This window comes from Clarias gariepinus, chromosome 11 (genome assembly GCF_024256425.1).
Source record: "Clarias gariepinus isolate MV-2021 ecotype Netherlands chromosome 11, CGAR_prim_01v2, whole genome shotgun sequence".
NCBI classification, from domain to species: domain Eukaryota; kingdom Metazoa; phylum Chordata; class Actinopteri; order Siluriformes; family Clariidae; genus Clarias; species Clarias gariepinus.
In genome coordinates, this window is record NC_071110.1 from 1,911,546 (window position 1) to 1,932,364 (window position 20,819).

A 20,819-nucleotide genomic window follows, 5' to 3' on the forward strand; every position below is an offset into this window, starting at 1 on the left:
GACTCCGCCTTCCTACGCAATGCACTCTGGGAATAATACAGCAAAGGCTCAAATTCAAATAGTGCTCTATTTTTTTTTTCAGCCTGGTCTCTGTGTAGAACCGTCATGTGATCTTTCAGGGAGGCTGTTCAGTAAATATTTAAAATACACAACTTTATAATGCAAATGATTAAAACGTGTCTAACTGAACAATAAGAAGTAGCTCTGGTTTATATAAATATTCATTCTTGAAGGTTTATACAAATTACCATCGCCCTTAGACTTATTACAAAACTTAAAAATTACAAAAATGCAATTTTTAAATTTTGAAAAATATGTGCTGAATGTCACATACGCCAGATACTACAGAGATGAGGTTTAAAATTTTTTTTTAAATAAAACAAAAAAATTCCAGAATATCCCTGTAAAATCATAAGGCTGGGGATTTTTAGCTCGATGTTTAGAGGCTATTCTTTACTTCTTTCTCGTACACATGGGCGCAAATCTAATGTAATCGACTCAGTTACATATCGTGATTCTTTTGTGAGGCAAGATAACTCCCAAAAATTTTTTTCAATTAACAAATTTCAATTTAGATATGTTTGCATGCGAGGTGGTAAAATGTCGCAGTTCCTATATAAACTCTTTAGGTTAGCAGAGCATCCTGGATGGCAGGAGTTATTTATTTGGTAAGTTTGTTTAGAACTGTAAAAAAATTTAAATAAATGTTTTTTTTTTTAAACAATCACGATACTTACAGAATATCGCCACCTTTTGGTATCGTGATAAAATCGTATCATACCTCTGGCTATTCAAATCCCCATCCATTACTGTCGATGCTTTGATATTTTACCACCAGCCTTTCCAGGGAATGAGCCTACTGTGTACAGACATAAAATAAACCTAAACATTAAACTGATCTTGAGTTTAAGCTTTGGAGGAAACTTTGAATCTGCTGGTTCTAATAAATATTTTCATGGTGGACCGAATCGTCTCTCAAACATAAGTTTACACACCTTCATGCCGCACCTGACTCTCAGCGGTTAATCATACAGCATGCTCCGTTAGCTATAGCAGGTCATGAGCAACACAAGGCACCCAGACAGGGGATACAATTATTACTGGTTGTTACCTCTTACAGCACTTTGTGCTTCGTTTCTCACAGTGTCTGTCTGATAGAAGAACTTTACATAAAAGATCAAAGTATATATAGAGGTTATATATATAATATATATTGTATTGCGCAAGGAAGTATAGTTAGCAAAGACTGAGGACATACAGACAGTGCTGTGGACTGTTTTTGGCTTGTGTCTTTTTTTTTTTCCTCTCCATGCTCAAGCTGTCTCAAAATCTCATTCTCATGCTTTAAAAAAAAAAGTGCATCACGTTAACCGTGGCGTAAAACTACAAAACGGAACAGACTCGATTAGTTAAATGTAGGTACATCGTTAACGGAGCCCCGTCCCTTTGATAGAACAGTCTAGTGTTACTTGCGTGAGATTTGAGACGCTGACATTAAGCCTCTAAATTTCAAGCTTCGTCGTTAAAAGTAGGACCGAGTCTTACTTCTATAACAATACAAAAGATACGATAGTAATATAGTGATAACTCTGTTATGTCATTAAACACTGTTTTTTTTTCCTGTTCAGAGCATCATTAATACGTTTACACTTAACACTGTCACTTGCGCAAATGAGCAGCTGTTTGAATGATGTGTCATCTATATCTGTACCGAATATATTCAGCGAAAGTAAGAAGAAAGAAAGAAAGAAAGAAAGATGGAAATGAACACAATGTCCCACTTCATCCAAACTGCAAGGGTGGACAAATCAGCAGCTCAGGACATCCTGTCCGGCATGTTAGTGTTTTTATTCCAGGGATACAGCGACAGCTATTGGGGGGGGAGTTATATATATATATATATATATATATATATATATATATATATATATATATATATAAAAAGACAAAGGAACGTTCCTATTACATTGCCTGATAAAAAGTTTCTGGACATCTAATCATCACACGCATGTGTGATAATCAGGTATCAACCCCACTGAATCGTCACCAAAAGCAAGCCTTCATAGAAAAAAAAGAATGGAGTATGTTCTAATGGTCAGGGGTGCACAAACTTCTCCTTTCTCTGAATTAACAGACTTACCTCGCTAACTAGCCCTGTATTAAATTACAAACCAGATTATATTATCTTTAAATAACCTTAGCTACCACTCTCTAGCCTAGTGGAGCGCCCGCTGTCGTGTTAGGCGTCTGAAGGAGTCTGTGGTTTCTGAACCAGTTTGAACCAGTTTCCACTTCTGAGTCAGTTTGCTAAAGAAATAACGGAAGATCTTTATATATAATAAACACTTTACACGCCGTCTTAATCTGCTTATGCTAAGGTCGATCAGTGTCTGAAAGTGACCACAAAAACATCTAAAACGTATCGGCTTTCTTTCTCACCTGGTTAGCGAGCAGCAGCCTCGGGTAGGAGGCGTGGCCTACAGGTAAACGGTTTTACGCATACACATCGCACCGTATTTGTGATAAAGGGGACATTGTGTTTCTTTCTTTCTTTCTTTCTGACAACTCTAAATAGTTCTTTTTTTTATTAGATTTTAAATAATGATTTTTCTTTTGAATACGGAACTTTTTCTCAGCATATTATTATTATGAATATATATCATATAATATATATATATAGTGAAAATGTCTTCAAGTATTGTCCTATAATATTTTTTTCTTACTGAATGAAGGTGTAACGAGACGTTAAACACTTGTTAGCGAAAAGTCCGTGTTGTTTTGAAATCTCTTTAACCGTCCTTTAGCGTGACTGGTGTAGGTATACTGCGTTGTGTGATTGTCCCTCGTGTTGTGTGTGTGTGTGTGTGTGTGTGTGCATTCTGTAGTGGAGGTAAGGCTTTTTATACTACAAACGTTAATGCTAACCCCGCCCCCCGCTGTGGGATGAGACAGGGAGATGAGAGAGGGGCTTCTCCCAAGTTTTAACGCGTTTCCTGCGTGTTTTTTTTTCCTTCTGTTCGCTCCGGACCTCCTGCGGCGAGCCGACTCCGATTCCTGCATTACGCTCTGTCTTTGCGTTTGTGGAGCTTGTGGAGCTTCTTGGAGCTGCTGTTCTTGTTGAGGAGTTTGAGGACTCGCTCTCTGTGGTCCAGCACCTTCATCATGGCCTCGCGAGCCTCCGTGATCTGATCCATCACCAGCTTGCAGCGCTGCATGTTACCCTGCGGAGAGAGAGCAAAAAAAACAAACAAACAATTAAACTCGTCTATCTTGGTTGCAAGTCGCAATTTCCATTTGGAGGTTCCACATGGTTTCCCAGGAGGACTTGTCTAGCGTTACAGCGACATCAGCGTCTAATTTCTTTAAAATTTCACCTGTATGAGTTCACTGATGCGGTGCAGATCATCGTCTGCCGTGGCTTTTTTCTTGGGGACGAGGCCCTCCTGTAGAGTCGTTAAACGGCTGTAGGCGTCATGCTCCAGATTCGTCTTTAAGACACAAAACATGCTCTTTAAAACACGGCCCCTTACCGGTGAGGAGGGCAGATTACAAGGATGGGTCTCACCATAAACCACCTGATATGGTATCATCACGATACCTCAGTATCAATTCTATTTTATTTGTATAACGCTTTTAACATTCGTCGTTGTCGCAAAGCAGCTTTACACAATCAAAAGAATTATAAGATTTCGATTCGATTCTTCGAGTATCATGATTTTTTAAATATCCCGATTTGATATTAATGCTTTTTAGATTTAGTTAGAATTCTAAAACAAGTAATTTGCTCCTACAACACTGGACGCTGTGATGCCCAACAATATGTGGATTGTTTAAGGTGCACCATCTACAGGATTACAGAGAAACTGCAACATTTTATCGCCTCAAATGCAAATTAATTGTACATTAAAAAATTATTTTAAAACATTTGTTTTTTGGAGTCAGTATAGCAATACATATTGTTACAGTAAAGAACTGCATTACACAACTGAATTTATTTTTTTATTTACTCATCTCTAGCAGATTAACAGAAGCACACCTGTTGATGTGAAGGAGCTGATGACCTAAACCCAGGCATTTTTATAAACTTAAAAACACTTGTATGATTTATAGTTTTATAAATATCAGAAGATGATTATTGTTTAACGATCACACAGTATTGTGAGTCAATGAGTCTGCTTTAGGCTCACAGTACCCTGCACTCTGACCCCAACTATATACAACTGAATTTCACTGTAAAATATACATGACAAAGTTTACATAAAGGTTTATCAAATTCAGTGGCATCAAAGACAGGTAGTCCCAGACATACGAACATCTGAATTACGAATTTGCGCAGATACGAACTGACCACGGTTTTAAGAACATTTGTAGATGCGAACAAATCACGGAAGCAGCTCACGTGTATTGTACAAAAAAAAAAAAAAAAAAAAATACACTGCAGTGCACCAGATAACAATATTTACAATTACACGGGGACAAAAAACTATTTAGTCAGACACCAACTGTGCAAGTTCGCCCACTTAAAAAGATGAGAGAGGCCTGTAATTTTCATCACAGGTATACCTCAACTATGAGAGACAAAATAAGAAAAACACATTGTATTTATAAAGAATTTATTTTCAAATTATGGTGGAAAATAGGTATTTGGTCAATAACAAAATTTAATCTCAATACTTTGCTATATACACTTTGTTGGCAATGACATTGAGGTCATTTTGAGGTCAAACGTTTTCTGTAAGTCTTCACAAGGTTTTCACACACTGTTGCTGGTATTTTGTCCCGTTCCTCCATGCAGATCTCCTCTAGAGCAGTGATGTTTTGGGGCTGTCGCTGGGCAACATGGACTTTCAACTCCCTCCAAAGTTTTTCTATGGGATTGAGATCTGGAGACTGGCTAGGACACTCCAGAACCTTGCTTCTGCACTCCAGAAGAATGCTTCTTATGAAGCCACTCCTTCTTTGCCCGGGCGGTGTGTTTGGGATCATTGTCCATGCTGAAAGATCCAGCCATGTTTCATCTTCAATGCCCTTGCTGATGGAAGGAGGTTTTCACTCAAAATCTCATGATACATGGCCCCATTCATTCTTTCCTTAACATGCATCAGTCGTCCTGGTCCCTTTGCAGAAAAACTGTCCCAAAGCATGATGTTTCCACCCCCATGCTTCACAGTAGGTATGGTGTTCTTTGGATGCAACTCGGCATTCTTTCTCCTCCAAACACGACATGTTGAGTTTTTACCAAAAAGTTCTATTTTGGTTTCATCCGACCATATGACATTCTCCCAATCCTCTTCTGGATCATTTAACAAACTTCAACTCTAGCAAACTTCAGACGGGCCTGGACATGTACTGGTTTAGGCAGGGGGACACGTTGAGGTTGTGGACAGGTGTCTTTTATACTGATAACGAGTTCAAACAGAAATCCTGCTTGTTTGTAGGTGACCAAATACTTATTTTCCACCATATTTGCAAAGAAGTTCTACAATGTGATTTTCTGGATTTTTTTTTCTTATAAAAAAAGTAGTTGAGGTATACCTATGATGAAAATTACAGGCCTCTCTTATCTTTTTAAGTGGGGGAGAACTTGCACAATTTGTGGCTGACTAAACACTTTTTTGCCCCACTGTAGATACAATATTTATATTTTCAGTTTGTAAGTGAATGCAGAAAATGTCATTCACTTTATATATATTGTATGTGTGTGTACGGGAGAAATAAGTTGGCCTCACCGGTTTCAGTAAATCAGTCCATGATGATAGAAAATGTCTGTCCTAAAAAGCTGTCCTGATGGTGAATAAAACCAATTTCCTCAAAAACCTCCTAAAATCTTCGATGAAATAGAGTTCACAGTCCAATACAGTGGAAAACAGCTGAGACAAAATGCCGTCTGTGATTCCCCTCACGATTTAAAGGCGCAGAGATAACACTGTAACATTTTATGGGAGAGATTTATTTCATTAGGTGAGGTTACAGTTTTTGGCCACATGATGGGAGTGTGGGGACAGGCGACAGAGATTTAGTCAGGTGGATTGGTATGCCTTACATTGTATATTCGTGTCATAGGTGTACAGGACTCAATTTGTCGGACTTAAGAACAAATCCGACTTACAAACGTGCTGCCGGAACAGAACTAGTTCGTAAGGCAGGGACTACCAGAATTGAATTGTTGCCCTGTTAATCAAAATTACACTTTTACAGATCCAATGCTATAATTAAATGTAAGAAGTGAAGATTTACAGTCCTAATAATCTAACCTTAGGATGGACTCACTCTTTTATGTCATCAAGTCCAAATGATCAGTTACCAGCCCTGCATGAAGTGCTGGGCTCAGGAACCCAGTGAAAACCCAGTGAAAAATTTATTTTCACATTTCCATCTGACATGTGTTGTGACAGAGGGAGTTTCTCACCAGCTGCACCAGCTGAGCAGCACACAGATGAATCTTCCAGCCCTGCGCTCGACACACAACCCCCTTCTGATTGGCCACGTCCTGCAGGCTGCCCTTCTTGTCCTCTGTGGAACAACGACACAAAGTTTCATTAGGACGCTTGCAATCTGTCCGGCTACGTTTTTTTTTTTTTTTTTTTAACAGATGTGTCTTGACAGTGAAGTGTGACCTTTGACCCGGACGTCGGTGTATCTCTGGAAGTGATGGTAAGCGGCTTTCCAGGGGTTACGGTAATGACGGAGAAGAGTGACCGGCGGACGGATTCGGACGGGAACGTACCGCACGCCCTCCTCATCTACATACGCACAAAAAACAACACCAACCTTTATACACAATATTTCCTGGTGGAAAGAAACACCCGCAAGTTTAAGTTAGACAAAGCACCAAATAATCTGAGAGATTTTATACATATTTATGCAGTCGTAAGATGACGCACCGATGTACTCTTTCGGAGGCGATTTGCGTTTTTCTGGCCGCTGACTGACAGGTTTGGCGGGCGGTTTCTCCTCGTCTGTGCTGTTGGTCTCCATCATCTCGGTCTCCTCGGTGGAAATGACGTGCTGCTGCTTTCTGGGTTTTTTTCTTGGCGAAGCTCCGGGCACGAGATCTGCAGGTGGCACTGACAGGGAAGGAGCGCCACCAGGTGGCGCTGGAGCTCCTGATGAAGCAGACAGGATCTTATGTCATGCTGGGAATTTCAGTTAAAGATTCTACATTTATCGTTGTACAATAACTATGAGCGGACTACCTGGTTTTGAAGTGTCCATGGGTGACGCCTCTTGCTTGATCTCTGGAAGGGCGGAGCTAACGGCACATGCTGCAGTACTACTGGATGCTGGGTGAGAGGGCGGCGCCACCACGTTGGCCATTGAAGGGATGGGTGGAGTCACCGCCATGGCGGCAGGGACAGGCTGAGAAGGAGGCGTGACCGAAGCCAGGTGGGTGGAGATGGGCTGGGTGGGGACTTGAGAAGGAGATGGGGCTACGTTCTGCTCGCCACTTTGTCCAGAGATGGCGTCCGCTGCGGTACTGACGGGAGGAGCCAAACCCATGAGGATGTCAGGTTTGGGTTTTACACTGTAATAGAGGAATGGACAGTAAGAGATTTCAGCTAGAAATTATTTTTATTTAATTATTGTTAACAATTAATTACAGAATAAACCACATCAGAAAGAAAAGGCTTCATTACAAAAAAACATGGAGGAAAGACTTGTGCAACGTAAAAATTTTTTACTGTTCTTACAATATTACATTGTGACGTTTATTCTATGGGTTAAGTCAGAAACAATCCGCACTTTGGTTATATAAAAAATTCTCTCAGCCGCAATGTCTTATTAGCGCTCTCCGTTCACATCTCCCCAGTCACAGCTGTGCAGGTGTGAACGTAGTACATCAGTTCATTTGTAACTGCGGTGCAAGGAAAAAAAGGACGCCCAATAATTCTGGGTTTTGTGTTAATTTTGTGGTCTGAGGGTGAACCCGGTGCCGAAACAAGTCCTGGAAGAGCACAAACAGAAGTGTTTGGATATCTGTAAACAACACATGGAGAAATACTTTGAGAAAGGTGAAAGTTCCTACAAGCCTGAAAGTAAACGGCAGAGTCTGGAACGGAAACATCCTCAATCGCAGACTGAGAAAAAGTTCAAAAGTCGACCATCAGCTGGAAAATTCATCAAGGGCCAGAAGTATTGGAACATCAGGAAAAAAGTTTAACAATCGACCGAGTCGTTACAGTGAGACTCTTATTGAAGAGCTGAAGATTAAACTTCAGATTAAACACAGAGGACTGATATCTGAGGACGTCGTGATCTCACGTGATGATGCCTGTCCGCACACTTCTGCCCACATTTTGAGGTTAAGCGTCCTCATTATAGTCCTGATTTCACGCCTTTAGACTTTCACCTGTTCGGTCCCCTGAAAGCAGAACTACAAGGATAAAGATTCTCTTCTGATGAGGACCTGGCTCGCAGCCCAGACTAAAACAATTTTTAATGAGAGAATACGAAAGATTATTTACTGATGGACCAAATGTATTGAAAAGGGAGTAAAGATTAAGTGGGAAAATTATGTGTTTGTCGTTTCTAAATGTTAATTTTAATAAATCCCTAAAGCCAAAGAACGGATAACTTTTGACGTACCTTACTGCATCATGCGTTAACCTTTGTACATTTTACGTGGGAGAAAAACTCTTTGTTCTTCCCAGTAAAAACATCAACATGTGAACCTGCCCAGGCGTTTAGAAATATTCAGTATTATGAGACGCACCCTGGAATTTACCAAAAGTCCAATTATATACCTGTTTTGTGTCGCCAAACCCACCGTTATCAGTTAAATTAAGTTATACACATGCATAATCTTTTTTGAAATGCGCCGTTCAACTTAATTTTTAAAAAACATGCCTATTACTGCTAATTGCAATATTTAGACTCAGAAAGACTTCAGAACACGATCTGTTTTATTGCAAGCATGTAACTTTTATATAAATTAGCAAAATGTAACCTCAAGCAAATCTATCTATACTATAAAAAAAAAAAGTGTTGTGGGGTTCGATTCCCGCCTCAGGTCTGAGTGTGAGAGTGTGTATTTGAATGAAAGAGTTTAAATGTTCTCTCCATGTTTGCAAAGCCCCTACTGTGTGTGTGTGTGTGTGTGTACTGGCAGGCTGCATCCCACATGTGACCCCGTACAGTATAAGCGCTATAGAGAATGAGATGAGTCTGAGTGAGTGATGTGAGTGTTATGACGAGGTGTACCCAGCAGGTCGTGGTGATCCTGCAGTGTTCCTCAGACCTCCATCCATTCGGTCCCCCAGGTGAGCCGCCATCAGGTTCTTCCTCACAGCAGACCTTCACACACATACACACGTGTATATATGTATATATATATATATATATATATATATATATCTCACATTCATATATATATATATATATATATACACACACACACACAGGGTGGGCCATTTATATGGATACACCTTAATAAAATGGGAATGGTTGGTGATATTAACTCCCTGTTTGTGGCACATTAGTATATGTGAGGGGGAAAACTTTTCAAGACGGGTGGTGACCATGGTGGCCATTTTGAAGTCGGTCATTTTGGATGCAACTTTTGTTTTTTCAATAGGAAGAGGGTCATGTGACACAATAACTTTATTCTTTTATGAGTTATTTACAAGTTTCTGACCACTTATAAAATGTGTGGTATAAATGTGTTATAAAATGTGTTATAAAATGAGCTGCCCATTGTGTTGGATTGTCAATGCAACCCTCCTCTTCCACTCTTCACACACTGATAGCAACACCGCAGGAGAAATGCTAGCACATTTTATAACACATTTATAACACATTTTATAAGTGGTCAGAAACTTTTTATTACGGTGTATCCATATAAATGGCCCACCCAAATATATCTATATATATGGATGAAATCATGACATGCTTTGTAAAGTAGTATTTCAGTTTAAACACATAAAAACCCATAAATTCTGAGAAACGCTATGTCAGGTGAGATATTTATGGTGTTGTAAAGCTCTGTCCATCTTTACGCGTTATTAAAGCTCGGTATCAGGTGTGTTACGACACAGTACACAATGAAGAAGCCTCAAGGATGTCAAGACCATAAATATAAGACCAACTGATTACTGACATACAGATAACACAGCCCTGGTTCATACACCTTCATATTTCCCCATCCTTTAATCTTACGCAAGTATCTACAGTATGTTGTGGTATAACAGCCCCATCATAACACTTTACACTCAGTTCAGAGTTTATTAAATACATGTAAAAATTACAGGGGGCTTTGTGATGAGGCAAAACCTCTTCTATAGATATACAGTGAAACCTTGGATTGCGAGTAACACGGTTTGCAAGTGTTCCGCAAGACGAGCAAAGATTTTCAAGTACGGAGAATTATGCTTGTGATCCAAGGTTCCACTGTATTAGAAAGCACAAGTTCTACCATAAACAATATATTTGATATTGTATATAATTTAATGACTCTACAGCATTATATTGCCCATCCCTACACACACATTGTTTTTTCTTAGGTTTAAAAAAAATAAATAAAAATTTTTTTACTGTCTGTTTTATTTTTAAAACGGTGTATTAACTAAAGACTCGCATACAATTTACACAAAGTGTCCAGAATTGTATTTAGAGATTGAGGTTGAGATTATTTTAGTGTTTCCCCACACATAGCGTTTCCCTGGGCAGGTACATTTGGTTAAATAAAATTTTATTTAGTCATACTGCCTGGGTTATCCTAAGAAAAAGGATGCCACTCTTTACTGCAATCCTGACCCCTATATATACAGTAAGTCCCCTACATACACCCCCTGCCTCTAGTTGCCCCATTACACAATCCCCTTCTTCAAATCAAAGCAATGTTGAAGCTGGTACTGCTAAGAAGCGCCAAGCAATAAGAATGAAGACAGACATCGCTCGTTCTTCTAAAATGAATCGTTCAACCATCGGTACAATTCTAATTAACAATGTACTGTAATATACTGTATCCCGCCAACTGTATTAGTATCCTAGTTCCTAGACCCTGTTTGTTTGACTTACGAAAAAATTGGACTTATGAACAGAACTCATTCGTATGTAGGGAACTTACTGTATTTATTAAAACACAGTAATGGGAAAAACAAACTCTGACAAACCGCGCCATCTTTGTATGCCAAAGACTTTTTATTTTTTAATGTGTTTTTTACTTCGTCTTACTCTTGAACGTTTGGGTAGATGATTATTCGGTTGGATTTCTGAAACGTTAAATAAATAGAAATTTTAAAAAATTTAATACGTTGACAATCACATGTATTTGTTGTATGTAGTAAACAGACTCTAGGTCTGTGCGTTCAGGTAGTGCGGCCCGCTGCGCTGTCTCCCACTGCAAGTAATATTTTACATATGTGTGAAACACTGCATTTTTAAATTCCATTTTATCCCCCATTGTGCTGTAAATGGTTTTGGCCCCAACAGTCAGTGCGCTGTGAGAAATGAATCCAGATAAAACTAAAGCGAGAGCGGTTTAGGAAGCTCCAGGAGACTGCGAGAGTTTTGCTGCACGGGGATTTGATCCGAGACTCACCCGTCGATGGCGGTTTTTTTGCGCAGGATGCTGGGTCGAGGAGACGAAACGAGCGCCGACGTGCTTCCCTGCGAGTGCGCTTGAGTTACCGTGGCGACAGGCTGATTGGCGTTAAAGGTGCTGTTGATGGAGCTGGCGACCAAAGCCGAGCCGTCTGCCAGCACCACTGAGGATAAAGAAACAGGATTTAACAAACAGTGGGACATGTTTAATAAATAAACACATCTCGTCTCATCTCCATGTCTGGCTCTTAACCTGAAGTCTTGGCGTCGCTTGAGTTCGGTTGGGGGTTAATGGGAGCGGCCTGGATGCCTTGCGGTGCCATCGGGGCATTGGCGTGAAGCCCCTGAGCGGCGATCGCGGCGTTTTGGGCTCCCGGTGCCGCCACGGCCGCGGACTGGATGCTCTGCGTGTTGATCTGAGCGATGCGATCCACCGTCATCAGCTGCATGGAGTTCAGGTGGACGGCTGAGGCCACGCCCATGCCAGGCTGAGCGGCAGAGGGAGCCTGAGCTGTCACTTTAACACACACACACACACACACACACACACACACAAACATGCGTAGGTATCAGGAGGTACAAAGCAGCCACATGATTGATGCTTTACTAATCTAATTTTATAACCTTAACAGCTCTTAGTCAAGAAGCTCAATAAATGCTTGTTTTTTTTTTTTTTTTTTTTTTTCTAACAGGGCGTGGCCTGTGTGTTACCTGGATAAGGGCGTATGGTGGACACTGAGGTGGTGATGGGAGTGTAGGCGTGTGTCAGAGGGTAAGAAGCTGATTGGTACGCTGGTAGGAAGTACTGAAACTGCATAGGGACTGACTGCCTGTGGAAAAACAAATACAAACACACACACACACACACACACAGAGTAAGTACACACCCAGTGTAATCACCTGCTCCAGTCCCCTTTAAGGCTGTGAGTGTGTACCTGGCGTCACTGCGGTTCTCCATGGCGGCAGCAGCAGGATTAGGGGACGTGTGATGGGCTGAGATGGGGATGAGGTTCCCTCTCTCTCCACTGAACTCAGACTGGATCCGAGGTGAGGTGTGTGTGATTGGCTGCGGCACGACCTTCGCTGAAACGGAACACGGAATAATAATGACACCAGCGTGGTAGCGTTCTCATATTATTATTATTACTGCTGTTGTATTATTATACGGTTATTTCAGTGCTGAGTAAAAGAATTATCACTGATACACATTATGATGATTAGGTAAGTAGAGTAGGTAAATAGGTAAGAAAAATTAAAGGAGGGCACATAAAAAGAAAAAAGGAAACAAAGAAAGTAAAACATTGGGGGGTGTAATAAAAAAATGAAAAAAAATGAAAAGGCAAGAATAAAAAGAAAAAAAGAAAGAAAGAAAATAGGAAAGAAAGAAAGAAAGAAAGAAAGAAAGAAAGAAAGAAAGAAAGAAAGGGAAGTTAGAGGGGAAAAATAAAGCAAAAGAACGTAAAATAATGAGGTTCATTAAAGCACTGTAGATATTTATGAGACTTACCCACGGGAATGGTGGAGGTGTGTGTGTGTGTGTGTAGGTGTGTGTGTGTGTGTGTGTGTGTGTGTGTGACTTACCCACGGGGATGGTGGAGGTGTGTGTAGGTGTGTGTGTGTGTGTGTGTGTGTGTGTGTGTGTGTGTGTGTCTGTGTGTGTGACTTACCCACGGGGATGGTGGAGGTGGTCACTGCAGTGGCGTGAGTGGAATGCGAGGCCATGGTCACTGTAACTATGTTACTGTTGGACACCTGGGACTGAGTCATAGAGCCTGAAACACACAGAGGAGAGAAAGAAAAGGAGAAACAGTAATAAAAGGAAAAAAAAGAGGGGTTAGATGGAAGCAAAAAAGCAGCAAGAAAAAGAGAAAAAGTGTTCAAGTGAGAAAAAACAAAAGTGAGTGGGGGAAAAAGAAGAGAAAAAAAAAGAGCAATGAAGGAGAAGAAAAATAAACAGGAAAATAGAAGGAAAAGTGAGAGAAAAGAAACATGTTAACACTCATTAAGTCCAGAGTGTGTATTTATTTAGTATTTATTATTTCCCAGGTGTTCAGGCTTCTCATACCTGTAGTGGTGGTCGATGGAACCGTGTTGGTGGCCAGTATGGGGGCCACGGTTGCCGCGGCAACAGGCGTGACGGTGCTAAAGATTGGTTTCTGAAAAAAAGTTATTTTAAAAAAGGTTAAATAAAATCCGTAATTGAAGAGAAGCGCTCATTTTGTTTTTTGGTGTTAAGACCTGTGCCATGGAGTGTGGGAGGAGCTTCTGAGCTCCAATGGCTGGGTGGGAGGGCAGGGTGATGCGTGTGGGCGTGTCCCGGGCGTGAGGAGCCCGCTGGATACTCAGGGTGGCAGGAGGAGGGTGGATGGTAATAGCTGAGCGTCTGTTCAAAATAAAACAAACACACAGTGTTTAAACACACAAAGTCATCAGGTAAGAGAGTGTGTCTGTGTGTGTGTGTGTGTGTGTGTGTGTGTGTTGGTGCCTCTCTTACCCGTGCACCAACTCTCCCGAGTGAGCTGTCATCGTGGTAATGACTGGAGACTGCGGCCTGGTGGCTGCCACCGGCGCCACCACTGTGGGCATGACCGGCGTGGACGTGGTGACCACGGGGCGAGACTGGAACACAAACACACACCCATTAAAACGCAGTACACGGTACAGTGGAGTCACGCTGTTTTAGATTAATAATCAACAGTGTGGGGGGGGGGGGGTGATGGTTGGGGTGAAAGTGGAGGTACTGTTCCCCCTTGAGGCTGGTTAATGTCCAACTACAGCACGTTTGCTGAGGATTAGATTATAAACCAAAAATTATTTAAAAAAAACACCCAGTTTAAAAGTTTAACACATTAAAAAAAGGAAAAAAAGAAAAAGGGAGAGAAGGATGAATAATAAGTAAAGTGAAAAGGGGAAAAAAAAGGCAAGGTGAACGTGAGGAATAAAAAAAAAAGCATTGGAAGTGGCAAAGAAAGAAGGAAGGAAGAAAAAGAGCAAAGAAAAAAAAAGAAAAAGAAAAGAATTTAAAGAAAAAAAAACAAAGAAACAAACAATGTTAATGTAAAAATTTAGGAAGAAAAATAAAAAGGAAAGGTGAGAGTAGACAAAAAGAAATAAACCAAATAGTAAAGAAAAAAAGAAAGGGAAAGGTGTAAGAATTATCTTTAAAAATCTTTAAATTATCTTAAAAATTTATATAAAAAATAATAATTAAAAAATAATACCAATAATAATGAGTTCTTTTGGGTTATTAAGTGTATAAAGCTGAGAGCAGTAAGCTGAATACTAACACACAGTGTAGATGTGAGTATAAAAAAGCAGGAGGAACCTGGATGGGCTGGTGGATGATGTGCTGCACCGTCGCCTGTCCTGCTGCAGGATTCGGTCCTGACGCCGGCCTCAGCACCGTCGCTCCCTTTGTACTGGAAATGACGGCGGCGGCTGCAGCTCCTACAGGTTACACCAACACACAGGGGATTGTTAAACACTGCATATAAACACTGATACACTAGTGACTCTGAAGCTTGTGTTGAACTGAAGAGCCAGTAACAAATAAAGCCTTGTTTTTTTTTCTCTCTCTTTGAAGAAAGTTACTGTATTTCCCCTAATAAGGTAATCATTTTAATAAACTGCTAGAAAAATGCAGTTAGAGGGTCATTTAATTTTTAAAGACAAAGAAACCAATAGGGGCCTCGAGATTTCTCGCCATCACGATGATACAAACGATGAAAGCCAATAGTTTTGACGTACAATAAACTGATATTTTCTTATCTCTGTCCACTTTCCCAACACTGCCATCATGTGGCCAAAAAAACTGTAACCATGCCTAAGGAAATGAATCTCAAACGTCAAACATATCTCTGGAAATCTGTAACTCGAATGTTCTTAAGCCGGGGACTACCTGTATACCAAGTTACAGTGTCTCTGCTTTATGACGTTAAAAAAACGCTACAGTTCTGCTGAGATCTGGATTCTGACTGGTATTAGTGCACTCGATTTATCGTCTTGCCACTTTATTAGGAACAAAAAATCATTCACAGGAATCTTTATTAAAATGATGACTCTCACATGACAAAGATGTACTTGGTTTATCTTACAGGATCTTTTGAATGCATGTGTAAAGATATGGGGATGTAAAAGGTACAACATAAACACAATACATACATATAAAAGCTATCTTTCGCTTTAAGATGTGCCTGACTTGAGGCATTGCACGGTACAGGAAAAACTGCCTAAGACTGCTGAAGAAATTCAGCCCATAATAATAATAATAATTATAAAGTAAAGAAGATAAGACACACAGACTCGGTGTCTGAGCTTTGAGACGCTTCTCTCACTGACCTCTGGGTAAATGTGAGGGAAACGGATGCTGCGGAGCGCCCGGGGATCCGATCTGCAGTGCTGGCGTCCCGCTACGGATGATCTGCAGATTGGTGGCCATGATGCGGTGCAGGTTTCCAGTGTGACCCTGTTAAATAAAAGCATTCTGATCACGTACGCATGACGGCCCGAGATGATAAACTACTGTTTTTTTTTTTTATTGGATAAGCCGCCTTTAACCCTAAAGGCATGTTTTTTTTCCCCCACCTGCTGCCCGCTGATGGTGGCCACCGGGATGGCGGACGTCTGCGGTATGGCGCTCTCCATAGTGACTGTGATGTGGCTGGGTACCTTGTGGGGTAAAGCGAGGTGCGCCTGGGCTGGGGCCGGGGCAATTACACGACTAGGAATAGGAGTCTTCAGAGCAGACTGAATATGAGAGAAAAGAGAACAGATGATAAATTAGAGGAAACGTTGGAGACTCGTGGTGAAGGCATGATGGTGCTGTTTCAGTACCCGTACCTTCCCGGGTCCCTCTGTGAAGGGGTGGTGCTGAGTCAATGTCTGTGGAGCTGAGGACGTCGCTCCGTACGGTCGCACCACCACCGGCTCCTGCTTATCGTCTCTGAGCGGAGGAGGGGCGGCGCTGGAGGAAGGGGCGAGACCCGAGTCACGTCCTCCGTCATCATGACCTGCAGAAATGAAGCAGAATTCAAGGCCTGCAGTTCTTTAGATGATGTTCTTTAGATGACGTGCTCTTGGATGAGTCGTCCAGGTTTTCTCCATTTGTGATTGATGGCTCTCATTCTGGCTCTCTGGAGCCCCAACGCCTTAGAAATGTCTTTTAAACCCTTTCCAGACATTTCGATTATTTCGTTTTTCATCTGTTCTTGAATTTTTTTAGATTCTTTGGATTTTAAATCTTTTATCCGGCTTCACATTGTCAGACAGGTTATATCAAAGTGATTTCTTAATTCAACAGGTCTGGCAGTAATCAGGCCTGGTTGTGGAAAGTAAATTTAAACTCTGCTTTCTCTCAGTTCATTCATGATTTAGCAAGGGCGGGGCTTAATTACATTTCGTTTAAAAACTGTATTTGGTATTAACTCTGTGTGTGTGTGTGTGTGTGTGTGTGTGTGTGTGTATCCCTCTGTTTAACACACCTGTGTTGGTCTGCTTGGGCTGGACTCCTGGTGTGTTTCCTCCCTGTGTGTGCGCGGAGTTCGGTCCTGATCGCTGATACTGCTGTGAACTCATCTTCTACCGCTCTCACGTCCTGAACACCACACACACACACACACACGACACTCAATCACTACACAATATATCACACACAAACTTACAAGTTTATCCACAAACTGTTAATCTATTAAATTCACATCAACGCGCCGTGATCTAACACTCAGTTTTTCCACCTGGTGCACTGATATAATCATCTCCTTGCATCTTCTTTTTAACAGCATTACACCCTGCTGGATCACCTTATAAACACTTATTTAAATTCCCACCTTTATATATAATCACCCTGCACATACAAACTGTTTCTTCTTCTTCTTCTTCTTATTATTATTATTATACATCTTTTTACTTTATTAGTTTTATTTTAAACACCTTTAAATATATTTACCCTTATTCTCATAGTCTTTTTTTTGTAAACCTAAAGCCTTTAATATTCTTCTCCTCCTTGTTGTTTGTATCTTGTTGTATAATATGTGAACTGGCTGCTCGAACATTACAATTTCCCTTTGAGACTAACAAAGTGCTCCATCAATCTATATATGGAACGAAAACCTTATTATAACCTCATGCTGACACACACACTGTCACACACACACACCATATTTTTACCCTTCTATATTTTTACATCTCCCAGTTTACAATTACACTTTCTGCAATTTCTGTGTAATTTATACATTTATGAATTTAATACATTTATTACTATGCTTTTCTGATAAATGAGAATAATTGATATTCCAGTAATCTAGCGGTCTTTCCTCAAGGTGGGCGTGGCTATACACGCCACTCAACAGAGCCAAACAATGTGATAGTTTACTGTACAGACAGAGGTTGCAGTAGAAAGCGTGACAACGTGACAAAGCATGGCTTTCTCCAAGAAAAACAAAGTAGACTATAAAAACTGAATCTTTAAGGTTAAGTGGACATATATATATATATATATATATATATACACACACACACACACACACACACACACACACACACACACACACTACCGATCAAAAGTTTGGGGTGACTTTCTAACTCCATGATGGTTCCTGATTTTTATTACTTTTTACATTGTAAAGGAATGCTGAAGGCGTCCAAAAATGCATTAATCTCCTTTACATTTACATTTAGGCATTTGGCAGACACTCTTATCCAGAGCGACTTACATTTTTATCTCATTACACATCTGAGAAGTTGAGGGTTAAGGGCCGCGCTTAAGGGCCCAACAGTGGCAACTTGGTGGTTGTGGGGTTTGAACCTGGGATCTTCCGAACCGTAGTCCAATGCCTTAACCACTGAGCTACTCCTGACCCTCCTTTGAACAGTTAATGGTGAGATGTTTCTGCTACTTCTGCCCTGTAAAGACTTCATAACGCCTCTAATCTGAGGTGCTGTTAATTGGTCATTTTTCAGGCTGATAACTCTAAATGAACTTCTCGTCTGCGGCAGAGGTAGGTTTTGGTCTCGCCCTCCTGGGACGGCCTTCATTAAAGCCAGTTTCATTATGGTGCTTGACGGATTTTGCAAATGCACTTAACAATACTGTTCTTGCAAGAACTATTACAGAAAGGCCGACCTCTGTGTCTTAAAATAACAACTAACTGTTCTTTTTGTTGTTGTTACGTAACTACCTAATTCCATATGTGTTATTTTATAGTTTTGAAATCCCCAGTATTGTTGTAGAATGTAGAAAATCAATTACTAAACAAAAACACAGTTACTGAAAACTGACAATAAATATTACTGAAATGCTATTGAAATTTCAAATCGCTCATTTTTTTTATAGATAATAAACACATATATAGAAATCTGAATCCTAACACAAACATGAAATTCGGACCTCGGCTCGAAGAACATGTTATTGACCGGACCTTAAATTTCAATTGAGTACCCCCGTTCTAGTGCATGTCTTTTTGTGTTCCCTAGTAGAATCCTTCTATTCTATCTTTCTATTTTAGGTCACAGACAGTCATATACACGTCACTGTATATTACACAGTGTATGGCTGTGTATGTGACAAACAAAGTTTTTATTATAATTTGCTTGGATTTTTTAATTTTTATCTGGAACACAGTCCAAAAATTTTGGGTCCTGAAGTGCAGATTAAAAATAAGAAACCTGGAAAGATTTTATTTCCATTTGCACATGCGCGCGCACACACACACACACACACACACACACACACAAAAGAAAGTCTATAGACTTGGTAATCGTAAAAATTAACAGGTTTTAGTAGTTTTAATCAACAAATTTTAAAAAACAAAAATAGGTTTTAATTTTTCTTATAGTTTGGTGGTTATATAGTTATATAAAAGCAAATTATGTTACTAAACAAAAAAAAAAAACTCAAATTAAAAAAGTAATTAGATATATTGTAGGGATCAACACTATGACATCTCATGTTGTTATACATACACAAGTATGTTATTACTATAGGAGAAACAGGATTTTAAAAGGATCTGGGTTATCTGAGGAGTAGAGTAATATGAATGAGTTCCCATGAGGGTTTTTTTTCTGAATTTTTAAGGTATAACAAAAAAAAAAAACCCACCAGCATCAAACACAATAAACCTGCCCAGAGCTGCATTTAATAAACCACACAAACACTGAGTAAGTTTAATAATATTGCTATGATGTTATACTCTGACACAGTAAAGTCATAACCCCGTCCTGTTGTGTAATATAACATGTTTTTAGGTTTAAAACAGACACTTTGGTTTGGTTTGTGATGCTAATTCATCGAACTTAGCAACCGTATGCTAACATGACAGGTTTGTCTTATCCTCCACAAGCAACTAGTTTTATCCAGATTATTTTACGTGTCGGAATTAAAGAGTTCGTTCGTGTCGTTTCCTATCAGAATGACTGATTAGTTTCTTTTTTACTCGTTTTTCTTGTACCTTAAAGCAGATGTGAATTCTCTCCATCCGTTTCTGTCTCCCTGAACTGCCGGTAAAGCTGACTGCTGACAGAGCGCGTGAAGTCTGCAGCCACTTCCGGCAGTACTTCCGGTTAAAGATTTTAGAGTAAAAGTGACGGTTACACTGGGATTTGAAAGAACGATGGCTCGTGCCGTCTTCTAGTGTAAAAGTTTGTGCACCGTTTATCACTATAACAACTAACACAAATCTTCAAATAGTGTGTGTGTGTGTGTGTGTGTTAAAAGCATTTAAACAATATATTAATTGTCAGTTTGGATGTTCTTTTGTATTGGCATCTATCTATCTATCTATGGGTGTGTGTGTGTGTGTGTGTCTGTCTGTCGGTTAGATAGATAGATAGATAGACAGTCTGTCTGTCTATCTACCTATCTATCTAACCGAGAGAGACGGACACACACACACACACACACACACACACACACACACACACACAATGTGACCTCTGTTCATTATCAGCAAAGAGAGCATCTTTGACCAGGTGTCCTGTGGGCATGAGATAGTTCACATCATATTATACAACCTCACAAAAAATAAGTTTTTTATTTTATTTATAATTAATTAATTTCCTTTACTGACTAGCATTACATTTGTCTACAATTTAAAGCAAATAAAATTCAATACCCACCCATCCCTGCTGCTAATATTCATATGTTTGACTACTCTAGGGGTTCTTGGGGCACCCTACTGTAGAGTAGTCAAAGTGGGGTACACCAATGGTGGGGTACACCAATCCAGCACAGGGTACACACCCATACACAGTACAGTAATACACACATTAACCTCATCTTCATG

The 20,819-nt window shown here is 40.2% G+C and overlaps 1 protein-coding gene across 1 annotated transcript; it reads right to left on the reverse strand.

Annotated features, from left to right (window-relative positions):
* Positions 1-1,962: 1,962 nt before the first annotated feature.
* Positions 1,963-20,062, reverse strand: sap130b (Sin3A-associated protein b). The gene is made up of 21 exons (XM_053507793.1): positions 19,986-20,062; positions 17,022-17,134; positions 16,381-16,550; positions 16,126-16,287; positions 15,880-16,006; positions 14,867-14,988; positions 14,036-14,160; positions 13,780-13,924; positions 13,607-13,697; positions 13,209-13,313; positions 12,477-12,624; positions 12,253-12,371; positions 11,795-12,058; positions 11,540-11,705; positions 9,202-9,294; positions 7,197-7,525; positions 6,885-7,106; positions 6,618-6,743; positions 6,410-6,513; positions 3,375-3,488; positions 1,963-3,221 (listed from the first exon to the last, which is right to left on the reverse strand). Exons 2-21 carry the CDS (start codon positions 17,113-17,115, stop codon positions 3,060-3,062), a joined length of 2,988 nt encoding a protein of 995 aa, XP_053363768.1. The 5' UTR covers positions 17,116-17,134; positions 19,986-20,062; the 3' UTR covers positions 1,963-3,059.
* Between the last annotated feature and the right edge of the window lie 757 nt (positions 20,063-20,819).